Here is a 22,434-nt window from a genome sequence, read left to right as displayed (position 1 = left end):
GTGTGAGTTTATCGCCTTCCATTCTGCTATGACATAGGAAAAAGACAGTCACTTTTGAACATTAAGATTTCCACTCATAAAGACTGTAGAAAGTGAAAATAAAACCCAACACAAAACAGAACAAAATCTTCACAGACTTTTAGCCATCTTCTTCACAAATTTCTCATGAGTTCTTTTCTTTCTCTGTCGGCAGATAATCCCCACCTCACAAAGAACTAGTTTCTAACCTTCCCCAACGAGATCCATGGCTACTTCAAGGAGCGGCCACTCCTTGAGGTGTCTGACAGAAGAGCATCCTCTACAAACCCGAAGTCAGTGTGCACCCCAGAGGATCTGGCAGAAGGTGTTTCTACAAATAGGTACGTCTATGTTCTTAAAACCTCGGCTTTTATTTTCTCCACTTTCTGAGTATTTGTTTCAGAGTGAAGCGCGCGCGCACACACAGATACACCAAACTAAAATCAAACCCAAAACTAAACAAGAAACCCAAACAACCTACAGAAAAGCATGAGGGAACTTCACCCTCTGCTGCCATGTGCCTCAAGTTCTTTTTCTCCTCCCACTTTTACTCCTCGCTCTTGACCAACATTTCAGAGTGGGTAAAACATTGCTAATTTTGTTGAATTCGAGAGCCAATGAAATAATGGAGCCTTCTAACTTTAAAAACTTCCTGTGCTCTGTCTCTGAACCCCCAAACTCACAACTTGGTGAACAATATTCTACTTATAAGTAACACAGAGTTGAAAGGTGGTGGCAAGATCTAATACTATCTTATTAAGTCATCGAGCTAGAGGATTGTTGTTTTCATACTTTAAAAAAATATGTCTATGCTTTCTTTTTTTTCTTTTTTCATTTTTTTTTATAGTCAAGTACTTTCTTAAAGAAACAATAGCACCACATTGGCATAGCTGGCCAAACAATAAATGGGAAAGCAAAACCTGCCACGTGCTCTCTCCCGCACACCCTCCTAAGTACACAAACCGATAACAGAAGTCCTGGAGCCATGGGTATGAGATGGTTTTGTCTACACAGACATTTCCACGTTTCGCATCAACAATCCAAGAAGGGGAAGGAGTTGCAAGGGGAAAGGGCTGCTTTGGTTAAAAATAAGATTTTCAAGAGCATGATTTCTTCTTATTATTCTGTTTGGCATCTCTTATGGTAAGCAGGTATTTGTGTGTGTGTGTGTGTGTGTGTGTGTGTGTATGCGCTTGTGTGTAGGGTACATGTGTATAGGGTGTGTATTAAGGATGTATTTTTTGCCCTAGGAAAGCAGATTATAATGGAGAGAAGTACTCACTTTTTCCGTAGGACTGACTCATCTTACAATGTTCAAACAATTGGTACTTTTTGGAGAATAAGACTAAAATTTGACTAGGTACTGGGTCTTTTTTTAATTAAATCAGGAATAAGCCTATCAAATGAAAACTCCTTCCTTCCTATCTCTATTGTTCTTTTGTGAACCTCGTAAAGCTGCCCCATTTCTAGACACTAAGCAGTTTAACTCCGTAGCAAAGCTACGGAAGTTTAGGGTCGTCAAATCTCAAGTGTCTCTTCCTAACAGTCTTGACTCATTCTGCTTCATCAGTTGGTTTTCAGAGTTTATGTAGATTTATCGTACAGTTCGTTAATCCTACATTTATCTTCAAGTTCATCTGAAGGATAATGATGTGTTAGTAGACTTAACTTTTATTAGTTGATTTCTGATCGAGTTGGAGAGAATTATGTATCAGATAAAGGATTGCATATTAAAGTTTTCATCATTGAGAGATTTTTCAACTGTGTATAGAATTAAATGAACAAAATCTATGGCAGACACTCGGAATCCCCATATCCGACCATGGCAGGAAGCCCATAGAACTGTAGAAAACTGCCTATGAGGTTTTCTGGGAATCACTAATTTTAAAAGGTACGCCCTGGAAACAAGGGCTAATGCCAGGAGTGCCACTGTGGGCATGGGAGGGTCCAACTTTTCCCACCACACGTTTGGGAAACAGGAAGATGGTGAAACTCTCTGTCATGCGAAAGGCACGCTCAGCACGCCAAGCTCTCTGAGGGCTTTGCTGAACAGCGCTTCCTGCACTTATTCAGAGAATCTCGGGGCAACCCAGTAGATGGAAAGCTAAAAATGTCTTTGTTTGTTTGTTTTTCTTAAACATTTTATAAGAATATTAAGGGAGTCTGGAAATGAGGAAAAAGCTACAGACAATAAGATTATCTGAGCATTGAATAATTTTTTTGTCCTAAAGAGGGAGACAATCTTGCCCCACAAATAGGAAACACTTTCTAAGTTTTTTGTGGGGGGTTATCAATGCCCAGTTGAGTGCATCCAATATATCTGCAGGAAGCTGGGTTCTTCCTTCTAAGCAAATGCTAGGGAGGACCTTGGGGTTGAGAAGAAGAATTTTTGCCTCTCAATTAGCAGTCTGGCCAGCACATTTTCACTAAATAAAATATATATGCAAGGGCTGTATATGCAAGGGTATAGGACTATGTCCACTAAAGTAATTTGTGATTATTTTTATAGATATTATTTCAAAACTTAAGAATATTAGGGCATGTTTTCATATGCTAAAGGGAAGGAAAATGTGATTTTCAAATTGAGTAGATTATCACTGATAATATTAGAGTTCTTCGGAGATGCTAAGTGCCTGGAAGGGTGGATGGGAGTGGACAAGTAGAATACTCTTTGATTGGCCAAGATCTTGCTCTTTCTCCCTCTTCCTGTCCTTTTACTTATCTTTATATGCGTACATTCAAGGCAGAAGTAAAATCAAATTGTAAATCAAGTGTCTCTTACTTTTTCGTGTTGGAGAGATGGGGTCATTAGTTCTCCGCTAGGTCATTGGACAGCTTCTCCAGTCAGAACTTGGATAGCATAGTAGCCTGGCAGTGACGGACGGATAATCCACGGAGCTACAGTGTCAATGGGTTAGTCACAGCATTCCTTGTATCCCAGTAATTCAAGGGCTCTGATGTTGCACCCTCCTGGAAACCCAGAGGAAAAATCTGAAGATCTCTCGTTTTTAATATTCATACCACCCCTTTGAGGTAGGTAGATGACATATTGCCCCCATTTTGCAGATGAGGAAACTGAGGCACCAAGACTTGGAGTGACTTGACCAAGGTCACAAGGTGTGAGTCTGTGTGGCAGAGGTTGTAACTACTTATTTCTTCAGTGATAAAAAGAAACCAGGACTCTGAAAGATCCCTAGCCTCTTGCTTTTCCCACACTCCACAGCGTCCTCTCTGGACTCGCCAAGTACATGTGTCTTAGTGGACTTCATATCTTAAATTCCTCTTGGAAGGCATAGCTGGGGAGGCCTTTGCATCTCCCAAGAGGATGAATTTTTTTTTTTCTTATTTCGTTCCTTTCCTAATTTTGTCATCTTAGGCTCCAGGCTTTCATTTTGGCTTTGCTTTCACCTTTTACCGTTTTGACCAGATTCTTTCATATGACAAACTACAAAATAGCACCATTGTACTAAAAAACAACAACAACAACAGAGTTTTACATACTGTTTGATAGATCCTGTATTATTGATATGCTAAATTTACATAGTGCTCTATATGGAAAAAAAATAAAAAGAGAAATTGCTAATTAGGTTACAGACTAACTTATCATTTGAAGGAACCATCGAGAGCGGAAGAGACGTCCTGTGTTCCAAACACACACCTAAAACTGATTGGCCTCAACGCTGCAATTACCGTCATTCTATTTCTTTTGCCGTAACTCGATGTGGAAAAATAAAGCTTTGTGTCTAAAATAAACGCATCCAACTTATATTTGGTACAAATGCCACGGATGGAATCGGGTGGGTTAAAACTTGGTGGGCCGGTTGACTACTTAACTTGCTATTGCTTTTGAGGAGGCCAAATTTAACAAATCCATATGTCAGGGACAGGGCAGGGCTAATGGGGATGGACAGACAAGATTATTGGACTCTGTAAAGCAGGCAGCTTGAGCTATGTAGGGGAAGTGAAAATAAGGAGAGTAATTCATGAACCACTTCTACACAGCTGCCGAACGAGTGGTTCCAGCAGCCACGATTCAGAGAGGAATTTAGTGCAACTGGATCTATACAACACCCATGCATTTCCGGCTCTTGAGAGGCAGGGACTAGGAGATATAATTATATATATATATATATTTTTTTCTCTATAGAACGTTATTGATAAAGGATCAACAGCAATCTACCCACTCTAGGACCATTTTTGCAAGGTGCAAAGTTTTTTTTTTTTTGTTTTTGTTTTTTAACAAATACTCCTAAAGACAATGTTGGAATGTTTATGTGTATATTTCACGGGGGGTAAAATGCCCATCTTTGAAATGTTATTGAACGTATTATTGTTTGGTAGGTTTTTCCAACGTTTTGCAGGCGGTTCATGCAGATCAAAGGATCCTGCCGGTGACATGTCATTTTCTGCTTCTTGGGAGGCTCTTCCTACATCCTGTAGTTCTTGTTCCCCGCACTCCCTCTACTTGCGTTCTTCAAATGTACTTCCTACAAAGAAGGAAGAAAGGTCCCGTTCAGTTGATGTTTATATAGCTGTTCACGTCTTTAAACAACCCGTCCATCCCGTGTGTATTAGTCACCATTTGATAGACAACTAACCCCAGACACATACACGAGTGTAGTGACCAGAAACAGGGTGAGTCGGGTTTCGATACCTTTAAAACTTGATTGTTTCTTTACTTTGGTAATTTTCACACTCTTATAGTTCTTTATAAGATGCATAATAATAAATTTCTGTAACTTAAAGCCCCTTTCCCTTTGTCCTTATGCTACAGGAGACCGCTGATTCTTCCTAGGTACTAGGCCTAGCCCTTTCCAACACAGGGTCTCATCCTTTTGTATCTCCCGCTTCACCAGCTGAAAGAAGTTTGGGGTCTTGAATTCTTGGAGGAACATACAGATGGACAGGCTTGTAGTTACTACTTCAACCACACTTGACTTAGCTCTACGAGCTTCTGTGGCCTAGGTACCGCTGCTCTGTAACCACACAGAGAGGCCACTCTTTCCCTCCGCCTCTGTCCCTGATCAATTCACAGGATGGAGAATTCTAACCTTCTGACTGGAAGCATATCCCCCCTTCAGTGAGCAAAACAAAACAGAACAGATCCAAGCAACAGTAGCAACAAAACCCCAGACTCATCAGACTCCGAGGTTACCTCAGGAGTTTTGTTAAGCTTGTTTTCCAGTATTGCTTTATCAAAAGGAGATGTTGCTTTTAATTTTTGTTCATTTTCTACTATGGAGAGAGGCAGCATTTTCTTTTCTTTTCTTTTTTTCTTTTTTTTTTGGTTTTTTCGAGACAGGGTTTCTCTGCAGCTTTAGAGCCTGTCCTGGAGCTAGCTCTTGTAGACCAGGCTGGCCTCGAACTCACAGAGATCCGCCTGCCTCTGCCTCCCGAGTGCTGGGATTAAAGGCGTGCGCCACCACCGCCCGGCCAAGAGGCAGCATTTTTGAAGCAGAAGATTGAGAAGTTCAGGTAAAAAAAAAAAAAATCACAACATCCTGAGCTGAGCTTACTTGAATCTTACCCCCTTCTATTGCCGGCCATGTGGACTCACGCAAGCAATAGTTTCTCTATGTGTAACATAGAACAACATTAGCATCTACAAGACTGAAGAGATAGCATTTGTGAAAGCCCTTTCCTAGACTGGAGGTGTAATAATCAACATGAGTATTAGATGTTATTATTAATGTTCTCTCTTTATTTTGTTATGTTATCTTTGTACTCACGTGTGTTCGCATGTACACGAGCATGTGTATGTGCACACACATGTGTATGTGGGTGCGCCTGCCGAGCTACGGTCTTTTTATTTTTTGGGAAGAGATTTTTTTTCACCGAGTGTGGCTAGAGGTACTGAACAGCAAGCTCAGGGGGTCTGCATGCTCCCACCCCTACTCCCTCAGCATCAATGCCTGGCTGCCAGCTCTTTACAGAAATGCCAGGAAATCTGAGCTCGGACTCTTATGCTTTCATGGTGGGCTCTTCTCCCACTGAGCTCTCTTCCCTGCCCTCGTTGTGCCAGATTAATTGGAAAGTAACAATCCTGAAGCCTGAGCACCTGGTTCTTTGAGTTGCTACCCTTTACACCTCCTCAACAAATAAAGACGATGAAGGAATGAAGAAATATGAATTTTGCTTGGAACAAAATTCCTGAGAGGGCGGACTCACGGTCTCATGATTGTTAAAGCTCAGACTCTAGCTTGAGATGTTGTAGGTGCTTTACCGCTAGTCAGGAGATCTAGAGAGATGCCATAGACAGTTTTATAGGCCCAGAAATGAACTTCAGATGCCAACAGTGTCCCTCCTTACTGGGGATATAATTCTGTCAAGACCAAACAGTTATCCTCACACTAGCAGCCAGAACTGCCTTACTTTTCTGCTTAAGGTAATGCCTACTAAATCTCAATTGTGTTAGGAACTAAAGGACTTGAGAGACCTAGGAAGGGTGAGGATTTAATACTGATGAGCACTACCATTCCTTAGAACCAATAACTATCAACCAGGACTCTTAGGCGTGTGGCCATTTCTCTGACACCTGTTGATCAGCACTGCCAGGAACATGACTTCCACCACCAAGTCCTTCATGAAATGTGAAAGGGAACTTGGTGAGTCCATATCACATTGACCAAACAGAAGAAAGGGGGCATCACCTCGTAAAAACACTCTTGAAAATACCAGGTCCACACCCCGTTGTTTAAGAAGCAGGCCCTGAAAAAAGTGGAACCTTGGGCAGAGCATGTCGAAATGCCATTAGTTTAAGATACTGAGGCTTTCCCTTTTTATAGCATATGACTCTATCGAGGTTCACTTAACATGCTTTCATTACTGGGCAACGCATTAGACATTAATCTACCGGTGAACTTCCGCTCCTCATGCCTTATAATCATTTTCTAGACAAATGAAGTCATCTGTGGCAGAGGAGAAGATCATTAGAGTTCCCAAACCATTTGAAGGCGCACGTGGACCCATTGGATCCATCTCACCATGTGCTGCAAACAGCTGTAACAGCGACAGTACCCTTCTACACATTCACCAACCACACTTACTAGGGGAGTATACTCATTTGAATTATACCTTTTTCCCCTCTTTAATATGCTCACTGGCTTATAAATAAAGAATAAGGAGTCTAAAATGTACACACTGAATTCAGGAATGAGCTGGTAATGATGAAAGAAACCCCACAATCTCTCGCATCCCCCGTTCTCAGGCTGAGTTACGAATTTGCCACAGAATACCTTCGGGTCTCTTCTGTTCTTTACGCTTGAAGTATATGAGGGCTGTACAGCCATTAAAAGGGGAAAAATGAGGTTAGATTGACCATCTTATATGGATCTATCTTCCGGTCCTTTCTCTTCTCTCTAAAGCCAAAGGTAGACAGGATGAAAGTGGGCAGAAGTGTCCACTGGTGGTTTTCTTGGGGGTCAGCCTCAGCATCCGGCAGAGCTATGAGCTGAAACGTGCCCACCACTGCCCTGAGTAGCATGCTTCCCCAGCACACGGGCGTAGAGAACCCATTTAGGACCAGCTGTGTGTCTGGTTTGCTTCTGGCTCTCTTCCCGGGCGCTCACATGTGATTTCTTTGTTGCAGACAATGACAGGGGCGAACAAAAGCACTCAGGCCCTTGGGTTTCGGTTGCATCTGTTGCTTCGCTCATTGTCTTAATTTAATTATGCTGGCTACCCTTGACAATAGGCTGCAGGCGGAGGCCTGTGAGGGGCAGCCATCCTTGGAGCTGGCGCCCACCTCCAGTGCCCTTCTTGAAGGGTTATGAAACAGTTTCGCACGCAGCCAAGCAAAAACTTTTCACTTCAGCACCTTGTCCAAGGCAAACAAAGCAGCCGAAACTGTTTCTAGTATGCAGCTAGACAACGTTTTGAAAGGAAAACGGTAGTGAGTAAATATTATTTCCTATTGACACCAGAGAAGGTAAGAGTATTTTAAAAAAATATTCCGGTCTTCCAGCTCACTGGGGTTGATGGAAGAAACTGACCCTTCTGAAGGAAGGGCTAACCAGCTTCTTAAAGGATCAGCTGGGGAAGGGATTAATTTGTAATAGAGGCCATTTGCTTTCTTCCATAGCTCTCTGGTTTCTGGAAAGTTATCCGTAGACCTTTGGAGGGCGGAGATCATCAAAGGTTAATAACAACAAACAGGGCAGTAATCTTGTCTGACACCTGCTGGGGCTCTCGGGTTGAGTAAATGCTCTCACTGGTTCCTCACAGCCATTTTGGCAAGGTGACCTCATTTGTATCCACTCCATTTCCAGGCTGAGGCTTGCTGAGATTTAGCAATGTGTGTCAGGCTACAGAGGGACAGGCTGTTAGAACTAAGAGCAGGAACAACAGAAGCCATCCCCTGTGCATCAACAGCATGCTAAGGATTAGTTCATTCATGTCCCCGCGTCTGCTCATTTATTCTCACAGCCGTTCTTAGGATGGGCACAGGCATCTTGACCATTGGACCTTTGAGGAGTCCTTTAAAAGGGTTAAAAAACAAACAAGCCGGTGTTTCTTAGAGTTGAGCTGGATTTCTGCTTTGGGTTTGTTGAAGATCCTTATGGTTCTGGGGCTGGCCTGTTGCCCTGCTACCTAGCCCACCAAGAGGAGAAACGGAACCTCATGCCTCCAAGTCCAGCTCTCTTTCTAATGGCAGTAACTCATAATTTTATCAGTTGTCCACCATCCCCAGCTGGTTCACAGGTGAAAGTAGAACCTCAGGGGTCAAGGACTCTAAGCTTAGAGGGTGGGTAGCCTTCCTATTGAATGTGGAATTTAAGCCACATTTGCGTGGTTGTTTATATTTTCAGTTAGCAAGGGTTAACTCCTTGTATACCATTCCTTCTGGTTTTCATCATGCCTGTTTGGCCTAGGGGGTGGATTTTTGCCTGCAGGGCAGAATGTAAAAGAAAGATGATAGGCTTGTTAAACTTCAGGAAGGAAGGGTTGATATTTTCAATACACTGTTTCCATCTTCCTCCCACTGCAAACAAGTTAAGTATTGTAGGGCATAGTCTAGGAAAGGCCTGGCATCCCATAAAAAAGCACCAGAGGAAATAATGCCCAACATAGAATATTATTAGCAGCTCATTTACAGCACAAAGTACTAACTCAGCATTGACCTTCTCCACAAAGGGGAAAACAGAAAAGAAGAAGGAAATAAAAAACAGTGGATGATTGAGAGGTGGCCCACACATCAACTTGTTGAAAAGGATGTATTGGTGCTCTTTTTTTTTTTTTTTTCTAGCTGTCTTGGGACCACATGGTATTATGGAGGTTGATTTAGATGTCATGGTATCAGCTTTGAAATCAGTTGACTTCAAGGAATCCCAAGTTCAAATTCTAAGAGAGTCAGGATGAGCCTTACTCCTCTGGTAGCCGAGCCGAGTGAGAGTCACAAGGTCTACTCTGTGCATTAGAATGTGACTTTTAAGCCAAGGAACAGAGCAGACAATTTGAGAAACCTGTGTTCCTGTTGTGTGTGGCAGACTCTTTAAGACAGAGGCACATGGGTCATGGGTGGACATATGGGGCACTGTGTCAGTGTGCCTAGTCTCTGGCTGGCTTTTTTTTTTGAAACTATGTTCTTCTGCCTTTCACGTAATGGCTATTTATTCCTCTCCCTCCTTGTGACTTTTCCCTTTGAGCAATTTGGATTCTTCCAGGCTGACCCTAACCTAAGAAGCTGTGTGTGTGAGTGTAGTGGACTCACCGTTTTTGAAACACATGCATCTTTCTTGGCCGCTTTGTCTCAAAGACTCTGATGGCTGACACACTGTCCTTAGCAGTCGATGTCAGCATCAGACATTTCCGCCTGAGCTCCTTTCTCTCCCTTCTCCACTTGGAATCAGAAAACATTGTTGTTTGATGATTTGTCCAAACCATTGAACTCTGTCCTCTTTTCTCTCGCATAGCTATATCTCCTAATAAATCTTTCCCCTATACCTCCCTGAGGCCATTGGGATTATAAGCTTAGTTTGGGTCCTAGCTCCCCCACTTCACCAGAGTTATGTGATTATGGGCGATTGAACTCGTTCTTGCCTCAGTTTCCTCCTCGATAATGTAAAAGAATGGGGTGAAAGCACTGACTTCACCAAGCTGGCGGGTTGACTGTCCTAACTTTGGTCCATCTATTCAGCACAGGAAGATGGTTACTATTGTGTGCAAGGAGGCACACAGCCAAAGACACTTGTTTTAGATCCATTCTGTGAGCTTGACTCTTAACAGCATCGTTCTAGACTGGCTTGTGTGATATCTCGTTTGCACCTGCCTTTGTTAGAACACTGACATGTTTTGGAGTCCATTCTGCATATGTTTGTGTGTCCCCCTTAAAGGGAGCTCCCTGAGACCGGGGGGGGGGTGCATATTTCCTTTACCTCTGTATCCTCCCTAAACTCAAGCAGGGTGTTTGAGAAACAGAAGCCAATAGCAACTCTGTCTATTTTTTTACATTAATTTAAATTTCCTGCAGAAGTAATGGGGGGGGGGGAGAGTTTAGACCAACAGCAAGCGTTGCATGATCACCTGTTGTTTTCCCAAAGCAAAAAATAACAATCCTCGCTCCTGTCTCAGAACTTATACTGAGGATTGTGGCATAATCAATGTTAACTAAGAAATGGGAGAAGTAGTGAGGTGCCAGTTAATGGGTTGGGGTCCATCTTGGGTGTGTGTTCTGACCTGGCCAGATGCGAGAGCAAGGCCTTGACAAGACATTTAGTTTTCTTATCTCCACAGCAGAAAAAAAATGATAGTGTTTACCATGTAGGCTTACGATGACTGAGTGAAGCGATTCACAGGCATTGGGTAAACACTAGCTATTATCATCATCCAGTCTTTAACAGTCACTGCTACCAAGACACTGTCTATACTTGAATGCCACTCTTTTTCTTCTGATTATAGGCAAAACTGCCTGGATTTTCAGAGCACCCATGAATGCTGGGAGAGCATGCAGACAGCTCGTTTTCCTTTCCTCTTTTAATGAACGATGCATTCCAAAGAATGCTGGGATGTCAGGGAACTTGAATGTGTCCTTCTGTTACTTCAAGATTAGCTTGAGCTACGCCCTTTCTCCCCTTTCCGACAACCACCTGATTTGATTTCCAGCGTATCTTTCTGTGATGTAAGAAACCACTGGTTCGTGGTTTAAAAGGCCAGAGGGAAATAAAAGAAGAGAATACTAAAGGGTTTTCTTCCTTAGGCAGCAGAAAGGATTTATTTATTTATATTACCTTTAAAAGTCTAGAAGGATGTAAAAATTCTGCAGGTTCAAAGTTGTTTAGACTAGATTTTATGGACAGTGGTTTGGTTATTTTTGTTTGTTGTAATAATAATAATAATAATAATAATAATAATAAATAATAGTGATGGTCATAAATAAGCCTAACCATACCATTGTTCCCTGAGGGAGGAGTTGACTTTGGAATTGCTGAAAGGCTCAGATGTGACCTTTCAAAAGTGCAATACCAGATTCTGGTGACTTCCTGATGTTTGCACCTCTCTCACCTGAAAACTGTTTCTGATGCGAATCCCCTCATTGCTTCCATAATGCCATTGTTCCAGCTGGCGTATGATGTAGACTCCTGTTGACCTAGTGTGTGTAGTGCGACGTCCTTGAGAAGCCTCTGGCGTCAGCTCAGTGTACCAGTGATGAGTTCACAGGGTTAGTAAGAAAGGGTGTTGCCCTCTTCCACTCAATTCTTTGAGTGTTGTGACAAATCTGGGCAGAACATTCAAACTCCGTGTTCTGAATTTTCCTTCTCATTGAATTGAGAGAAATTTTGGCCGCTTAGAAGACTCTCCCAAACGTTTCGGATGAACAAAATAACACTATGGCAGGTTGAAGTGATTTGCATCTGTTTGAGGTTGATGGGAGCCTTTCGGCATATAAAAGTAAACATCGGGAATGCCAGCCAGTGCTTTTCCAAGGCAGAACAAGCTACGAGAATGGTTCCTGCAAGCAGCTTTAAAACTTTAGAATCCTTTTGTGATGCCAAGCACCTCTACTCTAGCCAGTATTCTTTTGAAGAATACAAATTTTATTCACAGAGACAAGGAGCATTTAATAGAGACCTGGTCGGCAAACACGTATGGAAGAGCAATAATGACACCCTGCATTTACTGCTCCAGCTACACATCCATTTCTGCTTGCCTTGTAGTGTCCCATGAACTTTCAAGCATGCCTTGCCACAACATCAATGTCACGCATTTCCGGGGGCACCATTGTCAGGCGCTTAGGAATCTTCCCCAACCCTCGGCCTGCCATACTCTTGCTCTTAATTATTTGAAATTTCTGTCCTGCCATAATTGTTATCTACAGCTGTGAAAATAGCCCATCATATTTTCACAGATGGCAGGACTGGTTGGCCTTTGATTACTTAACCTCTTGGTGTTGGCCAGACAGAAAGCTCCATGTGAACGTTTCTAGACTTTACAGGATTTTGTAAAAACTTTTGGCATGTGAATCCTTGCTTGGAAGTCAGGGCCACTCAGCCAGTTTAAGTTTGATTTAAAATTTTTGAGTCTTTCCCTTGGAACTTTGGAGCCATTTTAGCAGGGATAAGAGTGTTGTTAGGTATCATGCTTAGATTGTTAGAGAATGAAAGCAGATATTCCAGAGTGAGGAGAGGGCATTGGATACATGGCTAAGAAAGGGGGGACTGGGGCTGGAGAAATGGCTTACAGGGTAAAGGCAATTACCACCAAGTCTAACAACCCTAGTTTGATCCCCAGGAATATCATGGTAGAAAGAGAGGACTGATTCTGTCAAGTAATTCTCCAACCACCATTTGCACACTGCAGCATAGACCCTTTCCCAGAACAAATAGACATGATTTTAAAGCTTTAAAGGGATGGGGAAAGAGATAGCAGAAGCCTGGAGCAGTTGTGGCCAATAATGCTCATCTCTGAGTGCAGCAGGATGATGTGGGGAGCATTGACTGGATGCATGGAACCATTTGTGGGGTCAAGCGTTAGACTTGGACCTAGTTTCCCGAGTTGCTGCTTCCTTCTATGGAAAACTACAGATAGGAGAGAGTTATAGACTGTTCCCTGCACATCAGATGGGAATTTTTGAACCCTGCTTCTCTAAACGATACCATGAAATCAAAAACCAACTTCCTTCTCCCCTTCCAAAACACGTTCTCTTTATCTCCTGAATAATACTTACTTTAAGGCTATCTCCCAGAATTTTTCCAGAAGACAAAGGAATCTTGAGATTTTGTGGATGACAAGGGATGTTTACAAAGGAATTTATATTCTACTGAAAGAAAGCAACCCGCCCTGGTATTTACCCATGATTTCGGAAAGTCATTCACCCACACACCCTACTGTGCCAAACGAAGCTGCACAAACACACGCATCATAGACGTACGTGTTTACTTGTGCTCCTTTGAACACACACGTAGTTTTCTTTCTCGTCTCTCAAGACTGTTTACTGTGGATGACTTCAGAGTTCAACTTGTGACCAAAGATATTTAGAATTAGGTCTGACTGCAAGTACATCTTGCATTTTTATTTCTAACTATAGCAGGCCTCTCTTTTTAACCTCTCCCGATCAACGCTTTCTAAAGCTATAACCATACTGGTTAATGAAGCTGGGACTTCCCCCTTCCCCAATGAACAGTTCCTAGTTCTTGGGACTCTTCCAGTAGACTTCAGGAGCTGTTTCTGAGAGCCGGGTGTGATGGGAACTTTCTCAGAGCTGTGTATCAGACATGGATTCATAGATTTGTTTTGCCATATCTCTCATCAGTTCCCCTATTGACAGCATCCCATTCTGTTTTCTAGAATATAAACCCCATGTTGACATTTCTTGATTATATATCTTGGTTGCTGCCTGAGACCCAGAGGCATTGAGAAACCTCATTAAAGATGGGTTCTCAAACATGTGGGCAGCAGGGAAGAATTCTGATTTCAAGCAGACCCTTGGAAGATGGGAAGCTGATGTCATTTTTGCGTTTTTGGTGGCTCCTGAGGAATCTCTAACTAGCATCAGGTGTCCTTTCTTACTTGGGTCTCAGGAACCAATAACTGGCCTTTCGGCTCTGAGGTAACATTTAAGGGAAGAATTTCTATAGTGGATGTTCTAAAACTCATAAAAATGGACTGTACTTCATCCAAATGTGTCGACCTCTCCATTGCTTCCAAAAGCCCTCGTTTTAACTTCAGGCTATCAACCTCAGGTGCTGATGAAAGACGCTAGATCGGCAGCCTGAGAAACCAAAGTGTTCTGGAAGCTGTGAGAGCCCGGAAATAGCCCATGTTTCTATTTATTTTGGCAATTTTAAACTACTAAGATCTAGAATCCATGCTACAGTTAAATGTTCCCCAGGCACTATGGAATGAAATCACATATTACATTTGATTTTAACTGGTTTTGAAAAAAGATGGTGATTTTCTGAAAAGTTCATTGTATGACCCTGAAATAGATATCAACATTTATGTGGAAGAACTGGACAAACCATTTAAATCCTAGTTATCCACAAAATAAGATATTTTCCCAGGTGCAAAGAATCTTAGACCACTGAGTTCTCTTCTGCCGTATGTTGGAGAAGACATACATTAATGGAACTGTTGTCGAACTTGGGCTTGACATTATTGGCAATATGAGATACTTCTCCATTTTGAGCGCACACACACACACACACACAAATAAACACACATACACTTATACGTATATGCATGCACAAACAGATATATCTATATAAATTTTCAATAAACTCTCACAACAGCTGTATGGGAGAGCGTCAGTTGTCACCATGTTGGGAGAGGAGGAAACTGAGATATAGGTGAGCTGGACAATTAGCCCATGAGCAGGCAGTTAGTAAGAGAGCTTTGACTTGCACCGAGGCCTTCTGATGGTGCTCAGTGTTCTTAGTGATGATCCTATCCTGCTTCTCCAACTTGTAAGCTCTATATCTCATCTAGATAGCTACAGTCAGTTTGTCTCAGAATTGTGTGTTTTGACTAGTTTTAAGCACAATTATCAGTTTCCCTAACAGAAACACTTGAAGCTGAAATGTGGGGGTTGTCAATAAGAATTAGAACGCTGCTTGCTCCAAGAAACCCCTGAGTAGATGGTGGCATTCCCTGTGAAGCATTTAGCTAACCACAGCGGCCACAGTGAGTCCATGAGCAATTTCAATGTAAGCCTAAGAAGGACATTTCAAACTTGCAAGATGTCAGCAAACCTCTTCTCCATTCCCTGCTTTGTTCTGTGATTGCCTCGCTATCCTTGGTAGGAAAGGAGGAATCATTTAGGTTCAAGAGTTTTACTTCCTTTTTTGTGGTCTGTCCTTCTATTAGAGTGAGTCTGCCTATATCACTCACTTATGTATCCAAGCATTTATCTGTCTGTCTACCCATCTGTTCATCCATCCATCTGTCCATCCATCTGTTCATCCATCCATCCACCCACCCACCCACCCACCCATCCACCCATCCATCCATCCATCCATCCACCCATCCATCCACCCACCCATCCATCCACCCATCTGTCTACCTATCCGTTCATCCATGCATTCTTCCATCCATCTGGTATACCTCGAAGTCCTTGGGTATTACTACTAAAATGAAGTGAGAGGACAAGGCTTGGTTATGTTTTCCTGATTCCTATTACATGGCAATGACATGTTGGCACGTTAAGGATTGCTTTTAAATGGATAAAACGCATTTCAAAAAGAAATGCATCCTGGACTGAGGTCTAGGGCTATAAGAACTTATTTTTAGCTAGAAAGCCCTATTGATTTCAGTTTTCCTCGAATGAAGTTTATAATTAGATACAACCACCCAAACCTTTCCCCAGGGCATACATTCTGAATGCCTTTGCTGAGCTGTGGTCTACAGAAGAGCTGTCTGTGTCTGAAGGCCCTCCTAAGATGATGTGGCTTTCTTTAGTGTCAGCTTTTGCCTGAGGCTGGCCCCAAAGGGTGCTGTCTTAGCAGAATGCAGTATCTCCTGATAATCTAGGATCAGTTTGCAAAGATACCAGAAGTAGGTTAGCTTTCAGTGGGACTTTTAACACATACTTCGAACTGAACCTTTTGATGCTACTTTGAGCTCTGAATATCTCTATAATATTGAAGAAATCCAAGATTTTTCGTGAGCCACGGAGAAAAGGTGATCCGGAAGTAGAAAAAACAGGAACATGAAGGACTAGGCAGGACTTCTTGAAGTAGGTTATCTCGATGAAGTAGGTTACCTACTGTGGCTTCGGTCATTTTACCACCTCAAAGGCTGAGGACTGCTGCCTTCTACACTCTCCTAGAGAGGGGACTCACTATTTAGATAATATTGAGATTTTTGCTTTCTGCTCCATGAAGATCTTGCTTGCACTGATTAAATCAAGGGAAGCAAGGGCAAAGGTCACTGCGACCCACTTCCTGCACATTAAATGTCACCTTCACCTGCGGAAAACGCAGCTTTTCTGCTCACATTCACAACCTTTCTTCTGGCAGAAAATATCAGATTAGGGGGACACTTCCCATGGCCAGTTCTACTCCCCCTTTTCTTTGGTACTTGATTCGCTTTGATAGAGTTTTGCTGTCTGCCCAGAAGAAGCTTAGAAACCAAGTACATTTTCATCTATGTCCAGATCTTCTGGTTTTTAAAACAAAGGGACAGAAGCAGATGACTTCCAAAACCTTTGCCAGTGCGAAAATAGCATGGTCCTAGGGGCTTTTCTAACGAAGAAGACACTCATAGGATTAAGTTCTCAAGATCTAGCTCTCTCTCTCTCTCTCTCTCTCTCTCTCTCTCTCTCTCTCTCTCTCTCTCTCTCTCTCTCGTGTGTGTGTGTGTGTGTGTGTGTGTGTGTGTGTGTGTGCAGGAAGAGTGAAGTAGCAAGGGAGAGAAGGGGAAGAACAGATGGATGGATAGTTGAAAATAGTATTTTTTTTTCCTTAGTAGAAACAATCAAATAATATAGGTTGATATCAGATATGTTCATTGTGGGATAATTGCTCTCCTATACCCCTAAATTCATGTTTATGGTCTCAATTCCTATTGTCTCTATAACAGAGTACACGTAGATACATAGTTTGATCGAGGTCATCAAGTTCAAATGAGTTCATTAGGGTGAGCCCCAATGTAGTCTCACTGATACCCTAATGAAAACAAAGTATTTGGGCACTGAGGGAAGATCGTGAGGACACAGGAGGGGGGGGGGGCTCCAAGGGACTGATACCTTGAATGTGGATTTCCATGCTCGAGAACCACAAGAAAAAAGTGCATCTGTGGGTTAAGCCACTTACTCTGTAGTCTGTGGTACTTCATTATGTTAGCCATAGCAAGCTAATCCATCTTTTATGTCTGACACCAAAGTACAAAATAAAAGTTCAGAGACCTTTGAAAGGTTAGCACACAGGCGTTTATGTAAATACGGGATGCTCTTTGGCCTAAACCCTGAACTTGACTGAGAAGCAGAGTCACCATGAAATCCAGGGCAGAAATCTGGGAACGACTATGGCACAAACAGGTCACTGTGAATCTGCGTTAATGTTTAACTCTGAACATATATTTACATGGGCGATTCTCCTCTAATAGATTGGTACAAAATTCAGCATGCGTGCAGAAGATGCAAACTTTATTTGCATATTTTTTTTTTCTGATTTGGTTTTTTGAAGAAGGGGGTGCATCTCGTTGGCATGGTTTTGATGTTGTTGTTGTTGTTGGTATTCTGCCCTTGTCACTTCGTTCTTTGTGAAATGTTAGATTTTCCCTTTCAGTTCTTCTCCTAGGAGCTTATTTTTCCTTCCCTCGTAGGCATTGCCTAACTCAGCTGGGGCTACCCTTCCTCATCTCCTCTATAGCTTTTCTGACTCCGCTCCTCTCTCATCCTTGCTCCTGCCACTTCCCCTTTGACCTCTGTTCACAGTTCCTAGCTCCACTCTCCCTCCTCCTCTCCTCTGATTTGCTGAGTCGCTTCTGGCCCCTCCTTCCCTCCAGGGCGTGTCTTTGGCTCACCTCTCCTTCTCCTTTGTGGCTTCATTTTCTTGTTCGTGGATAGGGCCTGGGACTGCAAACATCACAAAAATAATTGCATTGAGAATGGGTGGTTCCTGTCCAAAGACAGTCTTTGTGTCTAGCAAGAAGGCCTGGGCTCCACAGGAAAAAGGAGCCAGGCTTGCAGAGGGGTCTACAACTCAGGCACCAGAGCTGGCATTACAGAGCCTTGGGCCTTGTCTCTCGTACCCACATCCTCTTCAACTAGAACGAATGAACACTCCTTTGCTCTCCATTCACACACGCACGCTTTCTGACTCCTGTGACTACTGTGTTCTGTGTACACCCACCAAGTCCTGGACAGTCCCCTTGCATCCCTCAGGTCACTCACTGGGGTGCTGTCTCCCCTAAGACACCACGGTCCTCCTTCAGCCTCAGCTGTGGTTGCGGACCAGGGAACAGCGCAGGTGTCATTGTGAACGTCTGGGTCTCTTATCATCATGCGTTCTGCACAATGCTAGCTTTGTTTCAAGGACAGAATCGACATGTTCACTTTTTTCTTTTTTCAGCAGGACTCTTAAGAACACAAGAGAGAGGGCTGTTCTTTCTTCCCTTTTCCTTCTCTTCTCCTTATTTATATGTAAGGACTATAATTTTACTTAGGTTCTGATATCTTCCTTCCTTCCTTCCTTCCTTCCTTCCTTCCTTCCTTCCTTCCTTCCTTCCTTCCTTCCTTCCTTCCTTCCTCCTTCCTTAACAAGTATATAAAGTGGCCAACATGCATTGATGTTTTATATGCTTCTGATTACACAGATGGTACTTCCGAGGTTGCTTTACAATAAATGCTTGGACAAAGGATGCCTTGCTTTTTGACCACTAGAAACATCTAAGCATTCCTACAGCCAGAGTATGTCCATTTTCAGTGTCCTTCTCTTTCATGTACAATTGCCACTGCGAATTTCAATTAGGTCCTAGTAGGGAGTCTTTCTGTGTTTGGACCACTATAGGGATCCCAGGACTTACAAGATTTTGTTATTAGATACACTTATGGCAAATGTTAATCTTGTCTGACAGTTACTTGGTGCAGGCACTCCACTTGTACATGGAATATGTCTTAGAGTATACTAACTCACTGAATTCTGACAACTTGTGCAATATATGTGATCATTACCACATTGATAACTAAGACTTGGGATGCTATTTGGCAAAGAGGCCTCGTTGGGCAACTTGAGTCTTGACAGGTTGAGTCCTTGTTTCCCACCATATTCCAAGTGTCAGATTGTCCAGGACAGTGAAAAAGATACATTTCAATAGCAGGTGATTGGAAGGATGGATGTGTAAGCCATCCAGTCGGTGACATTAGAGCCCTTTAACCTGTCATCTAGGAAACACAGGACAGAATTTCCATTTGCGTCCCCTCCCCCCATGTCTGAAAGAGCACTCAAGAGTGACTGCATCCCAACCATACACACGTACCTTCTGAGTCTTGGGCATGTCAGTGTGGCGCTGGGCACGGATAGAGCGGGCTGATTTCGTAGGCTTGAGGGGCGCACAGTACATCTCCAGCCTTCTCAGATCACAGCTCCGGAAGCAGCACTCATCCACGATGCCTGTCTGAGGCGCCCTCCGAATGCTGGAGCCATAGCCTGTGGGCTTGTCTGCACAAATCAGAGCAGGCCTGGAGTTAAACAGAGCTGCCTGCATCCACAGACTCCCATCAAATCCCGGACACCTCTCTTCAACTACATCAAGTCTCTACTACTCCAACATGTCACCCTTTTCCTGAACTATCTCCAGCAATGTCTGATCTATTATGCTCCTTTAGATTCCAGTATGTTTTCTGAGTTAAACCACACTCGTGCAAGAATTCATTCACCATACACTTTTGTTTGTATTGATTCTGACCATGTTTTCAACAAGCTGTATTTGAGATTGAATTTGCTATTGTCTTTGCTGAGAGACCTTTAGAAGTGCTACTTAAAACAAAACTATAGGCCGGGCGTTGGTGGCACACGCTTTTAATCCCAGCACTCGGGAGGCAGAGGCAGGCGGATCTCTGAGTTCGAGGCCAGCCTGATCTACAAGAGCTAGGTCCAGGACAGGCTCTAGAAACTACAGGGAAACCCTGTCTCGAAAAACAAAAAAACAAAAAAAAAAACAAAAAAAAAACCAAAAAACAAACAAAAAAAAAACCCTACAGATCAAGCTTCTTAAAATTTTGCAAATGTACCGTTTCATTGTTAGATTGACAAGTTAATTGTATATATTGTAAGGGTCCAGTATGATACTTTAGAATACATATATACTATGCAATGATATAATGAAGGTGTTTAGATTGTCCATTATCTCAAACATTTGAGCAAGAACACATGATCCTGGAAAAACTGAGTCTCTTTAATGACATTAGTAAATACATACAGTTTTTGTACACTGGGCATTTCAATTGTTCTTAACCATTTCTATCGTAAAATTAAATTGCATATAGGCAAAATCTGACATCTAGAAATATATCCCTATTTTATTGATGAGAACTCTGAGACTCAAGAGTTTGAATGGCTTGCCCAAGGTCATTCACGCAGTAATTGGTGGAGTCAGGATTTTAACTCCAATCTACTTGCTGTTACGTCCAAGAGATTTACGGAGTCCAGAAGAAGATGTGTAACTCCAGAAAAGTCCCTGAAGCTCTTTATTACATCTTTCTTGCCAGAATTGAGGATAAGATGTGTGTTAAATAAAATAACGCACAGCTCCTGGTACAGAAGGGGTCTTAACTACGTATTAGTCTGCGAGCTCTGGCTATCTTTTCCAAGGTCTTAAATGATCTATGGAAAACTGTCTCTACCATTGCCCATACCCAGAAGCCAAGAAACTCAGAACTGATTACAGTACCAGTGAGAAGAGGCTTGCACACCACCCCAGAAAGCGTGGAGCAACCATTTCTGTTTCCTTGGAGTATAACGATTGGGCCAGGACAGAAGGACCTAAATGCCAGCAGGAACACTGATATCCAACATCTTTTGATACTTACAAACCGTTAGAGCTCTTTACTTGGCTGGGTTCTGGTTTGATTGGATCATGTTTTTGACCACACTTTTACTGGCTTTCAGAATTCAGAAAAGGTCAAGCAAGCTTACATAGACCTTGACACACACCAGAATCATCCCTTTTTGGCACCATAGAACTTTTGTTAAATCAAGTGCTATCTCTGCAGTAGTGTATCAAGCATACAAAACATGAAGCTGGACTGTCTTAGACAGGGGAATATGATTTTGATCTGCTCCCATCTCCTTTATACCCACTGGGAGGTAGCCTGCTTCATGAAAGAAACATGCGAACCACTGACCTCTAAGACTCCAATTGACAACCTGATATGTGCTTAATCTTAATTCCTGACCCAAGGAAGGCATGGCATTACATAAAGTCTTAAAGTCACATAAATCATGACACAATAATAGGATTCTGAAAGTCACAGTTTTCGTCCATGTTTTCAGCTCCCTTATTGAGGGGAGAGCAGATCCAGGGCCATAGCCCGCTGTCACTGTCACTCTTGTTTGGCTGCCTCCCCGCTCCAAAAGCCAACCGTTTTATGGAGTTCTCTAAGAACCCAAATGTTTTCCTGATGCTTGGCACAGCAACCTTGTGGCTGCTTCCTCACACAGGGAAGGTTTATTCTCAGGGCGGCTGGAGGTGGGAACTTGATGAGGGTTCCTTTGCGCTCTGTCTGGGAATGAAGGGTCTGCTGCCGCTCTCCCTCATGGTAGACCCTGTGGGCTTCTTGCGGTTGTAGGCTTGGGGAGGGACCAGGCAGCTGAGCCCAGCGGAGTCTCAGCAGGGCTTTTACTTGCCCTTTGAGGGAAGACTAACATAGACATGGACTCTGGACTTTTGCCTCCCAGCCAGGCCCCAGCAAGCTGAAACTCAACTGGTCCCCTGGGCAAGGCAATGTTTTTTGTTTTCTTCATTTTTTAAATAATCTTTTCCTGGGACTATAAATTCGAGGAAAGCCACAAATGGATATGCATGGCTCTTGTAACTCACAGACTTCTACATAATTTTCTATCTGGCTAGCCAATTAAGATCAGGGAATACATTTGGGTTCTCTCTGCAGGAAGGAAAAAGGAGAGAAGGAACCTGTTTCTTGGTTATAGCTATCACAATAGTAACCTTCAGGTAATGACTGTCCTTTGTCTATATATAATACATTCCTTAAAGCGTATGCATAAAGAATCACTTGCTGATTATGGAATAGTCAGTTGATAATTGAGAGTAAAGTTGTAGAAATTCTTCTAGAAACTTCCAAACTTGACCAGTTCAGATACAGCTATTTTCACAGCTCAAACTTATGGATTAAAAGTGGAGAGGGATGGATTGGGGATTCTAGGACCCATTTAAGTTTTCTATTCCAAACACTTCTCAATCTTAATTCCATGATTCAAGCTTGCTCCAAGAAAAAGATGCTAGCCATTATCTTGGGATAGC

General features: G+C 42.7%; 1 protein-coding gene across 5 annotated transcripts in view; it reads right to left on the bottom strand.

Annotated features, from left to right (window-relative positions):
- Positions 1 to 3,516: 3,516 nt before the first annotated feature.
- Positions 3,517 to 22,434, bottom strand: part of Igf1 (insulin like growth factor 1) — a 71,391-nt gene continuing 52,473 nt past the window's right edge. For 3 of the 5 annotated variants that reach the window (XM_038314452.1, XM_038314456.1, XM_038314457.1), the window contains 3 exons: positions 19,432 to 19,613; positions 17,977 to 18,028; positions 3,517 to 4,505 (listed from right to left, as the gene is read on the bottom strand). In XM_038314452.1, the coding sequence (XP_038170380.1) occupies positions 4,480 to 4,505; positions 17,977 to 18,028; positions 19,432 to 19,613 (260 nt within the window). In that variant the 3' untranslated portion in view covers positions 3,517 to 4,479. The remainder of the gene's footprint in view (positions 4,506 to 17,976; positions 18,029 to 19,431; positions 19,614 to 22,434) is intronic. The other 2 variants (XM_038314453.1, XM_038314458.1) reach the window with 1 other exon arrangement.

This window comes from Arvicola amphibius, chromosome 17 (genome assembly GCF_903992535.2).
Source record: "Arvicola amphibius chromosome 17, mArvAmp1.2, whole genome shotgun sequence".
Classification (NCBI taxonomy): domain Eukaryota; kingdom Metazoa; phylum Chordata; class Mammalia; order Rodentia; family Cricetidae; genus Arvicola; species Arvicola amphibius.
Note: the sequence above shows the minus strand (reverse complement) of the source record. Positions and strands in the feature narration are given on the sequence as shown.